The 20,524-nt window shown below is 50.4% G+C and overlaps 1 protein-coding gene and 1 pseudogene across 6 annotated transcripts; both read left to right on the top strand.

The window, feature by feature from the left end:
* The first annotated feature begins 472 nt into the window (after positions 1-472).
* LOC105474274 (anti-Mullerian hormone receptor type 2) lies at positions 473-11,058 on the top strand. 6 transcript variants are annotated; one of them, XM_011728816.2, is made up of 11 exons: positions 484-2,070; positions 2,374-2,556; positions 2,794-2,985; positions 3,249-3,326; positions 3,539-3,657; positions 3,773-4,003; positions 7,655-7,769; positions 8,536-8,708; positions 8,910-9,057; positions 9,226-9,362; positions 10,568-11,058. In XM_011728816.2, the coding sequence occupies exons 1-11, from the start codon at positions 2,022-2,024 to the stop codon at positions 10,859-10,861; spliced, it is 1,719 nt and encodes a 572-aa protein (XP_011727118.1). In that variant the 5' UTR covers positions 484-2,021; the 3' UTR covers positions 10,862-11,058. The 6 variants fall into 6 exon arrangements, with proteins under 6 accessions (XP_070927757.1, XP_011727115.2, XP_011727118.1 ...); XM_011728813.2 differs by having other exon boundaries at positions 478-2,070; positions 2,374-2,985; XM_071071655.1 differs by having other exon boundaries at positions 485-2,556.
* Positions 11,059-15,468: 4,410 nt separating this feature from the next.
* Positions 15,469-15,568, top strand: LOC139356937 (U6 spliceosomal RNA; annotated as a pseudogene).
* The last annotated feature ends 4,956 nt before the right edge of the window (positions 15,569-20,524 follow it).

The following is a 20,524-nucleotide window of genomic DNA, read 5'->3' as shown; positions in this document are numbered from 1 at the left end:
GTAAGCCGAGATCGCGCCACTGCACTCCAGCCTGGGCGACAGAACGAGACTCCGTCTAAAAAAAAAAAAAAAAAAAAGATCGACCCCATCCTGGCCAACATGGACCCCATCCTGGCCAACATGGTGACATGGTGAAACCCTGTCTCTGCTAAAAGTACAAAAATAATAATTTTAAAAAAAGAATAGGCCGGGCGCGGTGGCTCAAGCCTGTAATCCCCGCACTTTGGGAGGCCGAGACGGGCGGATCACGAGGTCAGGAGATCGAGACCATCCTGGCTAACGCGGTGAAACCCCGTCTCTACTAAAAAAATACAAAAAAACTAGCCGGGCGAGGTGGCGGGCGCCTGTAGTCCCAGCTACTCAGGAGGCTGAGGCAGGAGAATGGCATGAACCCGGGAGGCGGAGCTTGCAGTGAGCAGAGATCGCGCCACTGCACCCCAGCCTGGGTGACAGAGCAAGACTCCGTCTCAAAAAAAAAAAAAAAAAGGCCGGGCGCGGTGGCTCAAGCCTGTAATCCCAGCACTTTGGGAGGCCGAGACGGGCGGATCACGAGGTCAGGAGATCGAGACCATCCTGGTTAACATGGTGAAACCCCGTCTCTACTAAAAAAAAAATACAAAAAACTAGCCCGGCGAGGTGGCGGACGCCTGTAGTCCCAGCTACTCGGGAGGCTGAGGCAGGAGAATGGCGTGAACCCGGGAGGCGGAGCTTGCAGTGAGCTGAGATCCGGCCACTGCACTCCAGCCTGGGTGACAGCGCGAGACTCCGTCTCAAAAAAAAAAAAAAAAAAAAAATAGAACCTGGACTTTGGAGTCAGACCTGCCTAAGTTCAAATTCCAGCTCTGCTATTTCCTAGCTGAATGACTTTGGGCGACTTACCTAAGCTCAATTTTCTTACCTATAAAGTGAAAATAATAAAAATAATAGGCCAGGCACAGTGGCTCACACCTGTAATCCCAGCACTTTGGGAGGCCGAGGCGGGCAGATCACGAGGTCACGAGATTGAGACTATCCTGGCCAACATGGTGAAACCCTGTCTCTATTAAAAATACAAACATTAGCTGGGCATGGTGGCGTGTGCCTGTAGTCCCAGCTACTGGGGAGGCCCAGGCAGGAGAATCGCTTGAACCAGGGAGTGGGAGGTTTCAGTGAGCCAAGATGGCACCACTGCACTCCTGCCTGGTGATAGAGCAAGACTCAGTCTCAAAAAATAAATAAAATAATAATAATAATAAAAAATATTTCAGGGGAGAATTAGATGAGACGATTGTAAAATGCATAGCCCTAGCTGTGACCCAGAATATAGTAGGTGCTTGATAAGAACTTTGTCACCTCCTTAATAATGGTTATTTGTTCAGCCTGTGAACCAATGTGATTTTTTTTTTAAGTGAAATCCACACAGCAAAATTTACCATTGTTACTGTTTTCAATGTGTTTTTTTTTTTTTTAATTCAGGTAAGTTTTATGTACTTTCTGATTCTTAAGTTGGAAAACAAGGTAACCTCTAATATGGGCTGTGAGGCCTTCATCTGCCGAAGCAGCTGCAGATATGAACCCTGAATATAAAGGGATCTTAGGCTAGAAGGGATCTCGGGCAGAGCTTAATGGCTCTAAGCATTTGACCTCACCTTAGTTTCCTCCTGAGAAGAGTCAACAGAGTCCAGCATCTTCTTCCAAGGTCAGAAAAGGGCAAAGATTTGAAATTAGGCATCACTGGGTTCTCAGCTGGGCCTGCAAGGTCCCCTCCTCCCACTATGCAGAGCAAAGAGGAGGTTGCAGAAGAGAAGAGGATATGAGATTGGTTCTCTGCTCCTCCCTTTCTTTCCCTGCTTTCCCCACACCCACCCTCTCCCCCACAGCAGCCTTCTCCCCCACAGAGGCTGGGATAGAATGAGGGGGGCGGAGTTGGGGACTGAGGGATCAGAAGCCCCAGGATGCCCTGTATCTGAAGAAAGCTTTGGCCAGGGGCAGCTGTGCTGGCTCATGCTCTCCTCCTTCTGCTGCTGCCATCCTCCAGCAAGATGCTAGGGTCTCTGGGGCTTTGGGCATTACTTCCCACAGCTGTGGAAGGTAAGCGTCTACAGGGAGGGGAAGGGTCTTTCCATCCATCCCGTGAGGGAAAGGGGCGCTTGAAGCAAGAGCCACCCCTTTGGAAGAGTGGTGAGTGGGCTGGGTGAGTGAGGGTGAAGGACAGAGCCATGTGTCCCCATGGCGGGGCTCAGGTTCCAGCCCTCTGCTGACCTTGCTTCCTCCTGTGGCTTTACCATACTGACGCTGGGATGTGGAACGTTTTTGTCTGTTCTTTTGGCCACTTTTTTGCCTCTGCATTCACTCCTATCTCGAATCCTTTCCTTTCCCCACCCTGGGCCTCAGCACCCCCAAACAGGCGAACTTGTGTGTTCTTTGAGGCCCCTGGAGTGCAGGGAAGCACAAAGACACTGGGAGAGCTCCTAGATACAGGCCCAGAGCTCCCTAGAGCTATCCGCTGCCTCTACAGCCGCTGCTGCTTTGGGATCTGGAACCTGACCCAAGACCGGGCACAGGTGGAAATGCAAGGTGAATGGCAAAGTATATGGCAGGTGATAGCTAGGGTGAGAGACAGACACATCCTGGGGTGTGGGTGGCAACCAAGGGGGAAGGGGAGAAATAGAACATGTGGTGGGAAAGAAAAGCCCATGAGAGATGGAAGGGATGCCTCTGATAGAGAAGGGATTTATCCTCTGTTTCCACACGCCATTGTGCTTTCTCCCTTTTCCCCCTTTCTCTCCTCTTCCCCTAATCCCACCCCATCAGGATGCCGAGACAGTGATGAGCCAGGCTGTGAGTCCCTCCACTGTGACCCAAGTCCCCGAGCCCACCCCAGCCCTGGCTCCACTCTCTTCACCTGCTCCTGTGGCACTGACTTCTGCAATGCCAATTACAGCCATCTGCCTCCTCCAGGGAGCCCTGGGACTCCTGGCTCCCAGGGTCCCCAGGCTGCCCCAGGTAGCCACCCAAGGGTACTGAAGGCTGGTGGGGGCTGGGCCCAGGTTAGGATGAGAGGTGGAACTAGGGCCAGTTCTCACCCTACTCCCACCCCACACTTTCCTCCTCCTGGCCTTGGGAAGTTGGTTGCCCTGGTGACTGGGAGATAAGGGGTCTTGTGACCAGGGTGGGGGTGGGTTGAGAAGCAAGCTCTCAGGAGGGGAACAGCGGAGAGCAGGTTTGGGTCAGTGCTTGCCAGCCTGCATTCTTGCCTTGATGTCCAGGTGAGTCCATCTGGATGGCACTGGTGCTGCTGGGGCTGTTCCTCCTCCTCCTGCTGCTGCTGGGCAGCATCATCTTGGGTACTAATCCACCCCATCCCTCCCTTGTGACCCCAAGACATTGTCCCCAGAGCTCTGATCCCTCTCCAGGCACCCCTGACCCCATGGTCTTGGGATCTCTATAGCCTGATTCCCAGACTCCCATGACCTCTCACAAAGCTCCCTTTCCATAGAGTCCCTTTTCCTGTCCCCATGCATGTGCACCCTGAACCTAAGGCTCTTCTCTGTTCCAGCCCTGCTACAGCGAAAGAACTACAGAGTGCGAAGTGAACCAGTGCCAAAGCCAGGGCCAGACTTGGGCAGGGACTGGAGTGTGGAGCTGCAGGAGCTGCCCGAGCTGTGCTTCTCCCAGGTGCCCCAGGGAGGGAGAGAAGGGATCCTCTGGGCACTCCTGGAGGTTGTGCTGGGGAGGAAGCCTGGCCCTATTATAGCTCAGAGGCCCACACTCAGCACAGTGTCCCTACCAGGTAATCCGGGAAGGAGGTCATGCAGTGGTTTGGGCCGGGCAGCTGCAAGGCAAACTGGTTGCCATCAAGGCCTTTCCACCGAGGTCTGTGGCTCAGTTCCAAGCTGAGAGAGCATTGTACGAACTTCCAGGCCTACAGCACGACCACATTGTCCGATTTATCACCGCCAGCTGGGGGGGCCCTGGCCCCATGCTCTCTGGGCCCCTGCTGGTACTGGAACTGCATCCCAAGGTGAGCACCAAGGAGTATATATGTGTGTGTGTGCCTGTGTGTATGTATGGAGGTGGGGGCTACATGGTAGCTGGGCCTTGTTGATGCTTCTGCTTTCGATTTTCTCTTTTCTAAGACATTAAAAATGGCCAGGTGAGGTGGCCCACGCCTGTTATCCCAGGACTTTGAGAGGCCAAGGTGGGTGGATCGCCTAAGCCCAGGAGCTCAAGACTAGCCTAGGCAACATGAGGAAACCCTATCACTGCAAAATTAGCTCAGCATGGCAGTGCACACCTATAGTCCCAGCTACTCAGGGGGCTGAGGTGGAAAGATCGCTTGAGCATAGGAGGTTGAGGCTGCAGTGAGCCGTGAGCATCCCACTGCACTCCAGCCTGGGAGACAGAGTGAGACCATCTCAAAAAATAGTAACAAGCTGGGCACGGTGGCACACGCCTGTAATCCCAGCACTTTGGGAGGCCAACTTGGGAGGATTGCTTGAACCCAGGAATTCAGGGATTCAAGAACAGTCTGGGCAACACTGTGAAACCCCACCTCTACAAAAAAGAAAAAATTGGCTGGGTGTGATGGCACGTGCCTGCGGTCCCATCTACTTGGGAGGCTGAGGTGGAAGGAGTACCTGAGCCTGGGAAGGTCAAGACTGGCAGTGGGCCAAGATTGTGCCACTGCACTCCAGCCTAGGTGACAGAGTAAGCCCCTGTCTCAAAATAATAATAATTTTTATTTATTTTTATTTTTTATTACATAAACAATACATGTTTATATATTTATTTTATTTTATTTTATTTTATTTTATTTTATTTTATTTTATTTTATTTTGTGAGGGGGGCAGAGCCTTGCTCTGTTGCCCAGACTGGAGTGCAGTGGCATAGCTTGGCTCACTGCAACCTCTGCCTCCTGGGTTCAAGCAATTCTCCTCCCTAAGCCTCACCAGTAGCTGGGATTACAGGTGCCTGCCACCACGCCTGGCTAATTTTTGCATTTTTAGTAGAGACGGAGTTTCACCATGTTGGCCAGGCTGGTTTCGAACTCCTGAACTCAAGTGATCCACCCATCTCAGCCCCACGAAGTGCTGGAATTACAGGCATGAGCCACTGTGCCCAGCCAAAAAAAAAAAAAAAAAAAAAAAACAATGTTGGCCGGGCACGGTGGCTCACGCTTGTAATCCCAGCACTTTGGGAGGCCGAGACAGGCAGATCACGAGGTCAGGAGATCGAGACCATCCTGGCTAACACGGTGAAACCCCATCTCTACTAAAAATACATTTAAGAAAATTAGCCGGGCGTGGTGGCGGGCGCCTGTAGTCTCAGCTACACGGGAGGCTGAGGCAGGAGAATGGTGTGAACCCGTGAAGCAGAGCTTGCAGTGAGTGGAGATCGCGCCACTGCACTCCAGCCTGGGTGACAAAGCAAGACTCCATCTCAAAAAAAAAAACAATGTAGGCCGGGCGCGGTGGCTCAAGCCTGTAATCCCAGCACTTTGGGAGGCCGAGACGGGCGGATCACGAGGTCAGCAGATCGAGACCATCCTGGCTAACCCAGTGAAACCCCGTCTCTACTAAAAAAATACAAAAAACTAGCCGGGCGAGGTGGCAGGCGCCTGTAGTCCCAGCTACTCGGGAGGCTGAGGCAGGAGAATGGCGTAAACCTGGGAGGCGGAGCTTGCAGTGAGCTGAGATCCGGCCACTGCACTCCAGCCTGGGCGACAGAGCGAGACTCTGTCTCAAAAAAAAAAAAAAAAAAAAAAACAATGTTAAAGAAATACCTTCAGGCACAACCCTCCAAACTTATTCATATATTCATTCAACAAATAATTATGAACTATATGTCAGACACTCTGCTAGAGGCCAGAAAAAACACAATCCCTGCCTTTACAGATTTTATAGACTAGCAGGGGAGACAGAAATGGATCAAGTAAACACAAGTGTCAAATGTCAAGTGTGCTAAGTGCTAGAAGAGAGGGCCACTGAATTATAAGAATAATAAGATGTGACTTGAAGGGGAGATCAATGAGCAAAAAGAAGAGGAAAAGGTAGGCAGGGGCCAGCCACACCAGGCCCTATGGGCCTGCTAAAGATTTGGGACTTTTAAAGCTTTCATACCATTTCCCATCTGCTTCCTGCTAGGCATTACACTACCCACTTTTTTTTTTTTTTTTTTTTTTTTTTTGACAGAGTCTCATTCAGTTGCCCAGGCTAGAATGCAGTGGCACGATCTCAGCTCACTGCAGCCTCTGCCTCCTGGGTTCAAGCAATTCTGCCTCAGCCACCCGAGTAGCTGGGATTACAGGCGTGCCGCCACTACTTACTCCTGGCTAATTTTTGTATTTTTAATAGATATGGGATTTCACCATGTTGGCCAGGCTGGTCTCAAACTCCTGACCTCAAGTGATCCGCCTGCCTCGGCCTCCCAAAGTGCTGGGATTACAGGTGTGAGCCACCCCGCCCGGCCATGCTACACACTTTAAACATTTCCAAACACACCCTTTGCAAACACATTATGAGGTAGGAATGATTATCCACATGGGGCTCAGAAAAGGAAAGTCATTTGCCCAGAATCTATGTGACTCTAGAGCTGGCTCCTCATCATCATGTCTGTTGCCTCCTGTTTACCCCTCCACCAGGACTGTGTGTGTCTCTGTCCACGTAGAAGAGCTCCCCACAACTCACTTTGCCCTATTGTAAGTAGTTCAACCTCCACCACCTGTTTCAGTGCCCACATGCAGTGGCTCTTCCCTGGACTTTTTCAGCCCCTATAGCTTCTGCACCTCCGAAATCTTGAATGATGGAAAATCCCCTCTTTGACCACGTACCTCCTGGCCCAGCTCAAAAATCACTGTTTTTTTGTTTGTTTGTTTGTTTAAATTTCTCTGACTTCTCCAGGCAGTGTTAGTCATTCTTGCTTTATGCCCCTTGGCACTCGGTTAATTTTCCCATCTTGGGGTTTACTGCATTCTTTATCTCTTACCTTCTCATCTGAGCCATCTTGGTGCCTGCACACAACTCATGGCCACTGAAGGTGCTCGATGACACTTGTCGAATGAGGGGTTCTATTGCTCCCTTCCCTCCAATTCCCACTTGCCCTCCACCTGCTACTCTGTTATCTACTGGCTCTGCCTGTCTATGTGTACACATGCCTGACACCTCAGACAAGGTGGCTCATGAGGGATGCCCCTGACTAGCTTACCCTGCCTCCTCTGTTACTGTCTTTGCCCCACATTTTCTGAGTCAGTATAAGCTGGTGGTTATTAGTAAGTGATCTTGAGTCAGACTGCTTGGATTCAAGCTCCACTCCTGCCTCACCGACTGACTTCAAGCGAGTTTCCTTAGTTCTCTGAGGAAAAGCTCTTCATCTGTTAAATGGGGGTGTGACAGGAAGACCTACCTCCTAGGGTTGTTACAAGGATTACAGGAGGCCACATCCACTGGGCCTGGACCACAGTAAGTGCCTAGTAACCTTGATCTCGAGTTACTATTTTTCATGTCAATTGATGCACAGTCTTACTCCTTCTACCTATTGTCTTGGCCAGCATCCGTCGGTGTGTCTGTCTGCTGGGGAGATGCAGGGAGAAGACTGTCAATTGATCTCTGCTCTCTGGGATGGATCAGCCACCTCCAGCTTTGTGTACTGTCCTTTTCTCTCTGTTTTTTCCCAGGGCTCCCTGTACCACTACTTGACCCAGCACACCAGTGACTGGGGAAGTTCCCTGCGGATGGCACTGTCCCTGGCCCAGGGCCTGGCATTTCTCCATGAGGAGCGCTGGCAGAATGGTGGGTGAGCTGGGCATAGGAAGTCAAGGCAGCCACACTGCTATGTTTCTGATTCTCCCTTAGTTTGGAGGGGAAGGATTGGGTCAAAAGGGGGAGGAAGAGCCGGGCGCGGTGGCTCACACCTTTAATCCCAACACTTTGGGAGACCGAGGCAGGCGGATCATGAGGTCAGGAGATCGAGGCCATCCTGGCTAACACGGTGAAACCCCGTCTCTGTTAAAAATACAAAATATTAGCCAGGCGTGGTGACACGTGCCTGTAGTCCCAGCTACTCGGGAGGCTGAGAGGCAGGAGAATCGCTTGAACCCGGGAGGTGGAGGTTGCAGTGAGCCGAGATTGCGACACTGCACTCCAGCCTGAGCAACAGAGCGAGATGCCGACTCAAAAAAAAAAAAAAAAAAAAAAAAGGCTGGGCGCGGTGGCTCAAGCCTGTAATCCCAGCACTTTGGGAGGCCGAGACGGGCGGATCACGAGGTCAGGAGATCGAGACCATCCTGCCTAACCCGGTGAAACCCCGTCTCTACAAAGAATCCAAAAAAAACTAGCCAGGCGAGGCGGCGGGCGCCTGTAGTCCCAGCTACTCGGGAGGCTGAGGCAGGAGAATGGCGTAAACCCGGGAGGCGGAGCTTGCAGTGAGCTGAGATCCGGCCACTGCACTCCAGCCCTCCAGCCCGGGCGACTGAGCAAGACTCTGTCTCAAAAAAAAAAAAAAAAAAAAAGACGGAGGAAGAACATCCATGTTCCTTCGACCTTGATTCCCCCACAGGCCAATATAAACCAGGTATTGCCCACCGAGATCTGAGCAGCCAGAATGTGCTCATTCGGGAAGATGGATCGTGTGCCATTGGAGACCTGGGCCTTGCCTTGGTGCTCCCTGGCCTCACTCAGCCCCCTGCCTGGACCCCTACTCAACCACAAGGCCCAGCTGCCATCATGGAAGTGAGTTCTCTGGCTAACTGGTGAGGCCCAGGATGATGGTGGTGCTGCTGATGGCAATGCAGCCATTGTGTGTCAACAGTTGTAGCAATACCTATAGCATTTGGGACATTGCTGAGTCTGTTTGGGGATATTGCATGGACCATTGCTGCAATGAGGGTTGCCACAGAGATGATTCTTGGCCCTTCGTGCCTTGCTCTCCAGGCTGGCACCCAGAGGTACATGGCACCAGAGCTCTTGGACAAGACTCTGGACCTACAGGATTGGGGCATGGCCCTCCGACGAGCTGATATTTACTCTTTGGCTCTGCTCCTGTGGGAGATACTGAGCCGCTGCCCAGATTTGAGGCCTGGTAAGGATAAGTGGTACAGTCCCTTCCCCTGGGCTCCCCCTCACCCATTCTAGGTTCACCCCAACCTGACCTGGTCCTGAGAAAGCTCTGCTCTTCCCTGTCTTGCCTTTTCTATATGGTAGGCACCCCTAGGACTAACTGACACCCAGCCCCTCTACCTCCCTCCAGACAGCAGTCCACCACCCTTCCAACTGGCCTATGAGGCAGAACTGGGCAATACCCCTACCTCTGATGAGCTATGGGCCTTGGCAGTGCAAGAGAGGAGGCGTCCCTACATCCCATCCACCTGGCGCTGCTTTGCTACAGTAAGAGGCCTAGGCTGTTGGGCTGGGAACCTGGAGAGTGGGGGCTGGGCATGGGCTTCAAGGACATCTCTGCCAGGGCATCTGTCTACTCCTATCTCCTCTCATCTCCCATCACTCCTTGGTTCATGCTCAGCTGGAACTGGGCAAGCCTGCTCTCCCCCTCAGTTCATCCTCTTCCACCCTAAGTCTCACACAGTCCATTCCATCTACCTGAGACACACACCTTCCTCCTGCTCAGCCTTGCCCAGCCTGTCTCTCCTCTCTACCATCAGTTAGTCCTGTTCCTCAGTCCCCTTCTCCAGGATGCCCTCCTTGGCTTTGCTCTTGTCCTGAGCTCTGCCCCATCTGCTCTCCTAATACAGTAAAGCCCAAAAATCAGTTCAGTAAGTCCCCATTCTGTCATACATTGATGATGTTTCTGCTGTGACCCAATAAAAGGCAGTTCTGGGTATAAAGGGTGAAAGCAGTGGCCTCACAGTGAAAGTTCAGGGCTTTGCACAAACACTGTTTTTTTTTTTTTTTTTTTGAGACAGAGTTTCACTCTGTCACCCAGGTTGGAGTGCAGTGGTGCGATCTCGGCTCACTGCAAGCTCTGCCTCCTGGGTTCACGCCATTCTCCTGTCTCAGCCTCCCGAGTAGCTGGGACTACAGGTGCCCGCCAACATGCCCGGCTAATTTTTTGTATTTTTAGTAGAGACGGGGTGTCACCATGTTAGCCAGGATGGTCTCGATTTCCTGACCTCGTGATCCGCCCGTCTCGGCCTCCCAAGGTGCTGGGATTACAGGCGTGAGCCATCGCGCCTGGCCACAAATACTTTTTTAACAGAATGTGCCTTCTGCTACCTGATCTGAAATTTCCACGGCACAAGTGTTAAGTTAGCTAACGGAAACTGGGCATTACTTGCAGAAGACTCTGGCTCTCTGAGAGGAAAGAGAGTAATTTCCCATTAGCATATTAAGCTTTCAACCTATATTAGCTCCTCAGAGGAAACAGTGGGCTGTACAGAAGGCCCCCGCAGAGCCTGTTTCATAGGGAACAAGATTCAGAAGGCTGGAATTCAGCAAGAGGGAAAGGAGGGAGGCTCCAGGAAAGATCAGAAGTGGGTGTTGAAAGCAGGCGAGTGATGGACAGTGAAGATGCCTTTTAACCCTGTGGCCCACTCAAGATCCTAGAGTCAACCCTCCCTCCCTGTCATTCCTCCCAGGATCCTGATGGGCTGAGGGAGCTCCTAGAAGACTGTTGGGATGCAGACCCAGAAGCACGGCTGACGGCTGAGTGTGTACAGCAGCGCCTGGCTGCCCTGGCCCATCCTCAGGAGAGCCCCTTGCCGGAGAGCTGTCCACGTGGCTGCACACCTCTCTGCCCAGAAGACTGTACTTCAACTCCTGCCCCTACCATCCTGCCCTGTAGGCCTCAGCGGAGTGCCTGCCACTTCAGTGTTCAGCAAGGCCCTTGTTCCAGGAATCCTCAGCCTGCCTGTACCCTTTCTCCTATGTAAATATGCAGTTTATGTGTAATCAATGTACATGCCAACCTAAACATGGCGATTGCATAGCTGTCTTGTCTGCCTCATCACTGCCTTTCCCACCTGCCGAATCCTTGGATTCTTCTGCGGGCATCCAGTCCACAGCAGTTCTGACCAGTGACTCGGTGTAGGTGTGCAGGAAACAGAATAAAGTCAGCTTTCCTGACGCATATCCTTGGGCCTTCCTCTATTCCTGTAATCCAGGAACCCTCTTGTCTCTCTTCTCTTCCACTAACATTTATTTTTTTTTATTTATCTGATTTCTTTTTTTGGAGACAGAGTCTCTGTCCAGGCATGAGTGCAATGACACGATCATGGCTCACTGCAGCCTTGTCCTCCCTGGGCTCTTGTGATCCTCCTACCCCAGCCTCCCGAATAGGTGGGACCACAGGCATGGACCACCATACCCAGCTATTTTTTTCTTTTTTGAGACAGAGTCTCGCTCTGTCACCCAGGCCGGAGTGCAGTGGCACAGTCTCTGCTCACTGCAAGCTCTGCCTCCCGGGTTCATGCCATTCTCCTGCCTCAGCCTCCCGAGTAGCTGGGACTACAGGCACCCGCCACCATGCCTGGCTAATTTTTTGTATTTTTAGTAGAGACGGGTTTTTGTTTTGTTTGTTTGTTTGTTTTCTGTATTTTTTTTTTTTTAGTAGAGACGGGTTTTCACTGTGTTAGCCAGGATGGTCTCCATCTCCTGACCTCGTGATCCGCCCGTCTCGGCCTCCCAAAGTGCTGGGATTACAGGCTTGAGCCACCGCGCCTGGCCTAGAGACGGGTTTTCACTGTGTTAGCCAGGATGGTCTTGATCTCCCGACCTCGTGATTCGCCCACCTCGGCCTCCCAAAGCGCTGGGATTACAGGCCCACCGCATGTGGCCTAATTTTTTATTTTTTGTAGAGATGAAGTCTTGCTATGTTGCCCAGGCTGGTCTCAAACTCCTGAGCTCAAGCAGTCCTCGTTCCTCAGCCTCCCAAAGTTCTGGGATTATAGGCATGAACCACTGCACCCAGCATTTTAAATTGTTTTTTTGTTTTGTTTTGTTTTGAGATGGAGTCTCGCTCTGTCGCCCAGGCTGGAGTGCAGTGGCGCGATCTCGGCTCACTGCAAGCTCCGCCTCCCGGGTTCCCGCCATTCTCCTGGCTCAGCCTCCTGAGTAGCTGGGACTACAGGCGCCCACAACCGCGTCCGGCTAATTTTTTTTTTGTATTTTTAGTAGAGACGGGGTTTCACCGTGGTCTCGATCTCCTGACCTTGTGATCCTCCCGCCTCGGCCTCCCAAAGTGCTGGGATTACAGACGTGAGCCACCGCGCCCAGCAAATTGTTTATTTTTTAAAATTTTTATTTATTTATTTGTTTTGAGACTGGGTCTTGCTCTGTTGCCCAGGCTGGAGTGCAGTGGCACGGTCTCAGCTCACTGCAAGCTCTGCCTCCCGGGTTCATGCCATTCTCCTGCCTCAGCCTCCCAAGTAGCTGGGACTACAGGCACCAGCCACCACAGCTGGCTAATTTTTTTTTGTATTTTTAGTGGAGACAGGGTTTCACTGTGTTAGCCAGGATGGTCTTGATCTCCTGACCTCGTGACCTGCCCACCTTGGTCTCCCAAAGTAAATTGTTTATTATTTTTGTTTTTGAGATAAGCTCTTGTTCTGTTACCCAGGCTGTGATCATAGCTCACAGCATCCTTGACCTCCTGGGCTGAAGCGATCCTCCCACCTCAGCCTCCCAAGTAGCTGGGACTACAGATGCGTGCCACTACACCCGGCTAATTTTTGTATTTTTTCATAGAGACAGGGTTTTGCCATGTTTCCCAGGCTGGTCTTGAACTCCTGGGCTCAAGGGATCCACCTGCCTAGGACTCCCAAAGTGCTGAGATTACAAGTATGAGACACCACACCCAGCCTCAACATTTATTTTTAAAGGTGGGATCTCGTGGTGGGCACTGGGGAAAGAAGGGTAAACACAACAAAAATCACTGCCCTAAAGGTGCTCAAAGACCTGCACATCACATTGTTGGGGTCCTGTACACTGTCCTGGGGGAAACAGGAGAGACTTGAGCAGGAATGCTTCACAGAGCACAGGATGCTTGAGCTGTGTCTTAACTGAGCAAGAGTTTCCCAGGAGCGTGTTCTTGTCCCTTCCTGTGACTCAGCTCTCATCCACATCCAGTCAGTTCTCAAGTCCCACTGAGGCAACCTAGGCAGGGGCTAGTTCTTCTTTTTCTTTTTTTCGAAATGGAGTCTCGCTCTGTTGCCCAGGCTGGAGTACAATGGTGGGATCTTGGCTCACTGCAACCTCTGCCTCCTGGGTTCAACTGATTCTCCTGTCTCAGCCTCCCGAGTAGCTGCGACTACAGGCGCCCGCCACCACACCCAGCTAATTTTTGGTGTTTTTTAGTAGAGATGGGGTTTCACTATGTTGGCCAGACTGGTCTCGAACTCCCGACCTCGAGATCCACCCATCTCGGCCTCCCAAAGTGGTGGGATTACAGGTGTGAGCCACCACGCCTGGCCTTCTTTTCCTTTCTTAATCAACCTGCATCATACTTTGATGGGCAGGGCCTGCTTCTGGGCACCTTCTCTTTCCTTCTTCCTAGGACTTGCAGGCCCCAACTACTATAATTACCCCCTGGCAGCTTATGTTTCCCCTAATCTAGGCTAAACAGTACTCTTTGGATATTCTTTATTTTTTTTAATTTTTTCGGACGGAGCCTCACTCACAAAAAAATTTTTTTTTGACGGAGGCCAAAGTGGATGGATTACCTGAGGTCAGGAGTTCGAGACCAGCCTGGCCCACATGGTGAAACCCCATCTCTACAAAAAATAGAGAAATTAGCCGGTCATGGTGGCACATGCCTGTAGTCCCAGCCACTTGGGAGGCTGAGGCAGGAGAATGGCTCGAACCTGGGAGGTGGAGGTTGTAGGGAGCCGAGATCGCACCACTGCACTCCAGCCCAGGTGACACAGCAATAGTCCCTCTCAAAAAAAAAAAAAAGAAGCTGGGCCCGGTGGCATGCGCCTGTAATCTCAGCACTTTGGGAGGCCGAGGGTCACGAGGTCAGGAGTTCGAGACCAGCCTGACCAACATGGTGAAACACTGTCTCTATTAAAAATACAAAAACTAGCTGGGCATGGTGATGCCCGCCTGTAATCCCAGCTACTCAGGAGACTGAGGCAGGAGAATCCCTTGAACCTGGGAGGCGGAGGATGCAGTGAGCCGAGATGGTGCCACTGCACTCCAGCCTGGGCAACAGAGCCAGACTCTGTTTCAGAAAAAAAAAAAAAAAAAAAAAAAACAAACAGAAAGAAAGAAAAAGAAAAGAATGTACAAACATGCTGATGAGCATAAGGCTATGTTCAATCAAAAATAAACCTATGGGTCGGGCGTAGTGGCTCGCACCTGTAATCCCAGCATTTTGGGAGGCCGAGGCAGGCGGATCACCTATCAGGAGTTCGAGACCAGCCTGGCCAACATGGTGAAACCCCATCTCTATTAAAAATACAAAAATTAGGCCAGGCCCAGTGGCTTACGCCTGTAATCTCAGCACTTTGGGAGGCCAAGGCGGGTGGATCATGAGATCAGGAGATCCAGACCATCCTGGCTAACACGATGGAACCCTGTCTCTACCAAAAATACAAAAAGTTAGCCGGGCATGGTGCTGGGCGCCTGTCGTCCTAGCTACTTGGGAGGCTGAGGCAGGAGAATGGCATGAACCTGGGAGGCGGAGCTTGCAGTGAGCCGAGATCGCGCCACTGCACTCCAGCCTGGGCGACAGAGCGAGACTTTGTCTCAAAAAAAAAACAGAAAAAAAAAAAACACAAAGATACAAAAATTAGCCTGGTGTGGTGGTGCACACTTGTAATCCCAGCTACTTGGGAGGCTGAGGCAGGAGAATCACTTGAACCCGGCAGGCGGAGGTTGCAGTGAGCCAAGATTGTGCCATTGCACTCCAGCCTGGGTGACAGAGTGAGACCCTGTCTCAAAAAAAAAATAAATAAATAGGCCGGCCGTGGTGGCTCAAGCCTGTAATCCCAGCACTTTGGGAGGCCGAGACGGGCGGATCGCGAGGTCAGGAGATCGAGACCATCCTGGCTAACATGGTGAAACCCCGTCTCTACCAAAAAATACAAAAAACTAGCCGGGCGAGGTGGCAGCGCCTGTAGTCCCAGCTACTCGGAAGGCTGAGGCAGAAGAATGGCGGGAACCCGGGAAGCGGAGCTTGCAGTGAGCTGAGATCCGGCCACTGCACCCCAGCCTGGGCGACAGAGCAAGACTCCGTCTCAAAAAAAGAAAAAAAAATGAATAAATAAATAAATAAAAATAAAAATAAATAAAATAAATAAGCCTATGATTGGGAGACTGAGGAGGGCAGGTCACCTGAGGTCAGGAGTTGGAGACCAGCCTGGCCAACATGACAAACCTTGTGTCTACTAAAAATACAAAAATCAGCTGGGCATGGTGGTGCACACCTGCAATCCCAGCTACTCTGGGGGCTGAGGATGGAGAATCGCTTCAATCCGGGAGATGGAGTTTGCAGTGAGCTGAGATCAGACCACTGCACTCCAGCCTGGATGAGTGAGCCTCCATATCGAAACGAACAAAGGAAAAAAAAAAAACAGAGAAGATTAGCATGGTCCTTGTGGAAGGATGACATGCACATTTGTGAAGCATTCCGTATTTTAAACAAACAAACAATGACCATATCCCAAACATCAGAGAGGCCATAAATAAAAAGACAAGGGGAGTGTTGTGGTATTACAGTTTCTACTTGTATTTTTGAATGAGTGTATTGTAATATGTTGTATAGAAGGGATCACTAGGCTGGGCGCGGTGGCTCACGCCTGTAATCCCAACACTTCGGGAGACCGAGGTAGGCGGATCATGAGGTCAGGAGATCGAGACCATCCTGGCTAACACAGTGAAACCTCGTCTCTACTAAAATATACAAAAAATTAGCTGGGCGTGGTGGCGGGCACCTGTAGTCCCAGCTACTCGGGAGGCTGAGGCAGGAGAATGACATGAACCCAGGAGGCTGAGCTTGCAGTGAGCCAAGGTCGCATCACCGCACTCCAGCCTGGGTGACAGAGTGAGACTCTGTCTCAAAATAAATAAATAAATAAATAAATAATCGCTAAAAGCCAGAAAATATAGGTTATAATCTTGTCTCTCCTAACTGTGAACTCTTAGGAAAGTTTATTTTTCTCAGGAAATTGAATAAATGTTTCTCTAAGTCATTTCCAACCCTATAGTTCCATGATTCTGTGATACAATGATAAAATATGAAAGTTCCAATTGTGAAGATGAGTTTACCAAATCCAATGTTTGCCTAATATGATATTCCTATGAGTAGTGATTTCATGCTCCTGGAGATGTATTAGGCATGTAAATACACTTTTTAGAAACCTGGGCTGGGTGCAGTGGCTCATGCCTGTAATCCTAGCACTTTGGGAGGCAGAGGCGGGCTGGTCACTTGAAGTCGGGAATTTGAGACCAGCCTGACTAACATGGAGAAACCCTGTGTCCACTAAAAATACAAAATTAGCCAGGCGTGGTGGTGCATACCTGTAATCCCAGGTACTTGGGAGGCTGAGACAGGAGAATGACTTGAACCCAGGAGGCTGGGGTTGCCGTGAGCCAAGATGGCACCATTGCACTCCAGGCTGGGCAACAAGAGCGAAATTCCATCTCAAAAAAAAAAAGAGAAGAAAAGAAAAAATAAACTTCTAGAGTAGGCAAACTTTTTTTTTTTTTTGAGACGGAGTCTTGCTCTGTCACCCCCAAGTTGGAGTGCAGTGGTGCGATCTCGGCTCACTACAACATCTGCCTCCCTAGTTCAAGGGATTCTCCTGCCTCAGTCTCCCCAGTAGCTGGGATTACAGTGTGTGCCACCACGCCCAGCTAATTTTTTTATTGTTAGTACAGATGGGGTTTCACTATGTTCGTTGGGATGGTCTCAAAATTCTGACCTCGTGATCTGCCCACCTCAACCTCCCAAAGTCCTGGGATTACAGGCGTGAGCCACCGCGCCCAGCCTGTTTGTTTATTTTGAGACAGGGTCTCACTCTGTGAGTGAGACTGGAGTGCAGTGGAATGATCTTGGCTCACTGTAACTTCTGTCTCCCAGGCTCCAGTGATCCTCCCACCCCAGCCTCCTGAGTAGCTGGGATTATGGGTGCACACAACCACGCCCAGCTAATTTTTCTAATTTTTGTAGAGACAAGATTTCACCATGTTGACCAGGATGGTCTCGAACTCCTGAGTTCAAGGGAATCCACTAGCCTCGGCCTCCCAAAGTGCTGGGATTACAGGCATGAGTCACCCCACTCGGCCAAAATGCAGTCTTGTTATGTAAGATACTATCACTGGGGGAAGCTGGGTAAATTTTACAACTTCTTGTGAGTCTAAAATTATTTCAAAATAAAAGAACACTATCTAGGCAATACCACTCAGGACATAGGCAGGGGCAAAGATTTAATGATGAGATCACCAAAAGCAATCACAACAAAAGCAAAAATTTGTAATGTGATCTAATTAAACTAAAGAGCTTCTGCACAGCAAAAGAAACTAACATCGGAACAAACCGCCAACCTACAGAACAGGAGAAAATTTTTATGATCTGACAAAGTGTCTAATATCCAGAATCTACAATAAACTCAAACAAATTTAGAAGAAAAAAAAAACAATCCCATTAAAAAGTGGGCAAAGGGCCGGGCGCGGTGGCTCAAGCCTGTAATCCCAGCACTTTGGGAGGCCGAGACGGGCGGATCACGAGGTCAGGAGATCGAGACCATCCTGGCTGACACGGTGAAACCCCGTCTCTACTAAAAAAAAATACAAAAACTTAGCCGGGCGAGGTGGCGGGCGCCTGTAGTCCCAGCTACTCGGGAGGCTGAGGCAGGAGAATGGCGTAAACCCGGGAGGCGGAGCTTGCAGTGAGCTGAGATCCGGCCAGTGCACTCCAGCCTGGGCGACAGAGCGAGACTCCGTCTCAAAAAAAAAAAAAAAAAAAAAGTGGGCAAAGGACATGAACAGACACTTCTCAAAAGAAGACATGCAGCCCACAAACATGAAAAAAAGCACATCATCACTGAACATCAGAGAAATGTAAATCAAAACCATAATGAGATACTATCTCATGCCAGTCAGAATGCTGATTATTAAAAAGTCAAGAAATAACAGGCCAGGCCTGGTGGCTCATGCCTGTAATCCTAGCACTTTGGGAGGCCAAGGTGGGTGAATCACTTGAGGTCAAGAGTTTGAAACTGCCCTAGCCAACATGGTGAAACCCCATTTCTACTAAACACACACACATACACACACACACTATATATATATATATATATATATTTATTTATTTATTTTTCTGAGACGGAATCTTGCTCTGTCGCCCAAGCTAGAGTGCAGTGGCGCGATCTCGGCTCACCGCAAGCTCTGCCTCCCAGGTTCACGCCATTCTCCTGCCTCAGCCTCCTGAGTAGCTGGGACTACAGGTGCCCATCACCACACCCGTCGAATTTTTTTTGTATTTTTAGTAGAGATGGGGTTTCACCGTGTTAGCCAGGATCGTCTCGATCTCCTGACCTCGTGATCCGCCCGCCTTGGCCTCCCAAAGTGCTGGGATTACAGGCGTGAGCCACCGTGCCCAGCCAATTTTTTGTATTTTTAGTAGAGATGGGATTTCACCATGTTGGCCAGGCTGGTCTTGAATTCCTGACCTTGTGATCCACTTGCCTCAGCCTCCCATAGTGCTAGGATTACAGGCGTGAGCCACCCCGCCTGGCCTAATTTTTTTGTATATTTAGTAGAGACGGGGTTTTGCTATGCTGGCCAGGCTGGTCTCGAACTCCTGGCCTCATGTGATCCACCTGCCTCGGCCTCCCAAAATGCTGGGATTACAGGCATGAGCTACCATGTTCTGCCTATATCCCACAAATTTTGGATCTAATATTTTCATTATGGCTTATTTCTTTTTGTGCTCTTTTGCCCATGCTGGAGTGCAGTGGCATGATCTTGGCTCATCACAACCTCCACCTCTCAGGCTCAAGTGATTCTCCCACCCCAGCCCTAAGTAGCCGGGACAACTGGGTGTGAGCCACCACACCCGGCTAATTTTTGTATTTTTATGCCCGGCTAATTTTTGTATTTGTATTAGAGACAGGGTTTCCCCTGTGGCCCACGCTGGTCTTGAACTCCTGGACTCAAGGAATCTGTCTGCCTCAGCCTCCTAAAGTGTTGGGATTACTGGCGTGAGCCACCACACCCGGCCTGCTTCTTTCTTCCTTCCTTCCTTCCTTTTTTTTTTTTTTTTTTTGAGACGGAGTCTTGCTCTGTTGCCAGTCTGGAGTGCAGTGGCACCATCTCAGCTCACTGCCATCTCTGCCTCCCAGGTTCAAGCGATTCTCCTGTATCAGCCTCCTGAGCAGTTGGGATTACAGCGTGTGCCATCACACCCAGCTAATTTTTGTATTTTTAGTAGAGACAGGTTTTCACCATGTTGGCCAGGATGGTCTCAAAATCCTGACCTCATGATCCACCCACCTCGGCCTCCCAAAGTGCTGGGATTATAGGCATGAGTCACCGTGCCCACCTACTTATTTCTAAGTATTTAATTTCCATTGGGCTTATTCTTTCTGTGGTTATTTTAAGGCAATTTATTTATTTATTTAGAGATTGAATCTTGCTCTGTCACCCAGGCTGGAGTGCAGTGGTGTGATTTGGGCTCACTGCAACCTCTGCCTCCCAGGCTCAAGTGATCCTCCCACCTTACCCTCCTGAGTAGCTGGGACTACAGGCGTGCACCACCACTCTCGGCTAATTTTTTATTTTTTATTTATTTATTTTTATTTTTATTTTTTTTATTTTTATTTTATTTTATTTTATTTTTTTTTTTTTTTTGAGACGGAGTCTTGCTCTGTAGCCCAGGCTGGAGTGCAGTGGCCGGATCTCAGCTCACTGCAAGCTCCGCCTCCCGGGTTTAGGCCATTCTCCTGCCTCAGCCTCCGGAGTAGCTGGGACTACAGGCGCCCGCCACCTCGCCCGGCTAGTTTTTTGTATTTTTAGTAGAGACGGGGTTTCACGGTGTTAGCCAGGATGGTCTCGATCTCCTGACCTCGTGATCCGCCCGTTTCGGCCTCCCAAAGTGCTGGGATTACAGGCTTGAGCCACCGCGCCCGGCCTATTTTTATTTTTTTTGAGACGGAGTCTCGCTCTGTCGCCCAGGCTGGAGTGCAGTGGCCGGATCTCAGCTCACTGCAAGCTCCACCTCCCGGGTTTACGCCATTCTCCTGCCTCAGCCTCCCGAGTAGCTGGGACTACAGGCGCCCGCCACCTCGCCCGGCTAGTTTTTTTGTATTTTTAGTAGAGACGGGGTTTCACCGTGTTAGCCAGGATGGTCTCGATCTCCTGACCTCGTGATCCGCCCGTCTCGGCCTCACAAAGTGCTGGGATTACAGGCTTGAGCCACCGCGCCCGGCCTTAATTTTTTATTTTTGTAGAGATGATGTCTTACTAAGTTGCCCATTCTGGTCCTGAACTCCTGACCTCAAGTGATCCTCCAGCCACGGCCTCCCAAAGTGCTGGGATTACATGCATAAACCACTGTGCCCAGCCTGGATGACAGTTAAACAATTTTTTTTCTA

This window comes from Macaca nemestrina, chromosome 10 (assembly GCF_043159975.1).
Source record: "Macaca nemestrina isolate mMacNem1 chromosome 10, mMacNem.hap1, whole genome shotgun sequence".
NCBI classification, from domain to species: domain Eukaryota; kingdom Metazoa; phylum Chordata; class Mammalia; order Primates; family Cercopithecidae; genus Macaca; species Macaca nemestrina.
Note: the sequence above shows the minus strand (reverse complement) of the source record. Positions and strands in the feature narration are given on the sequence as shown.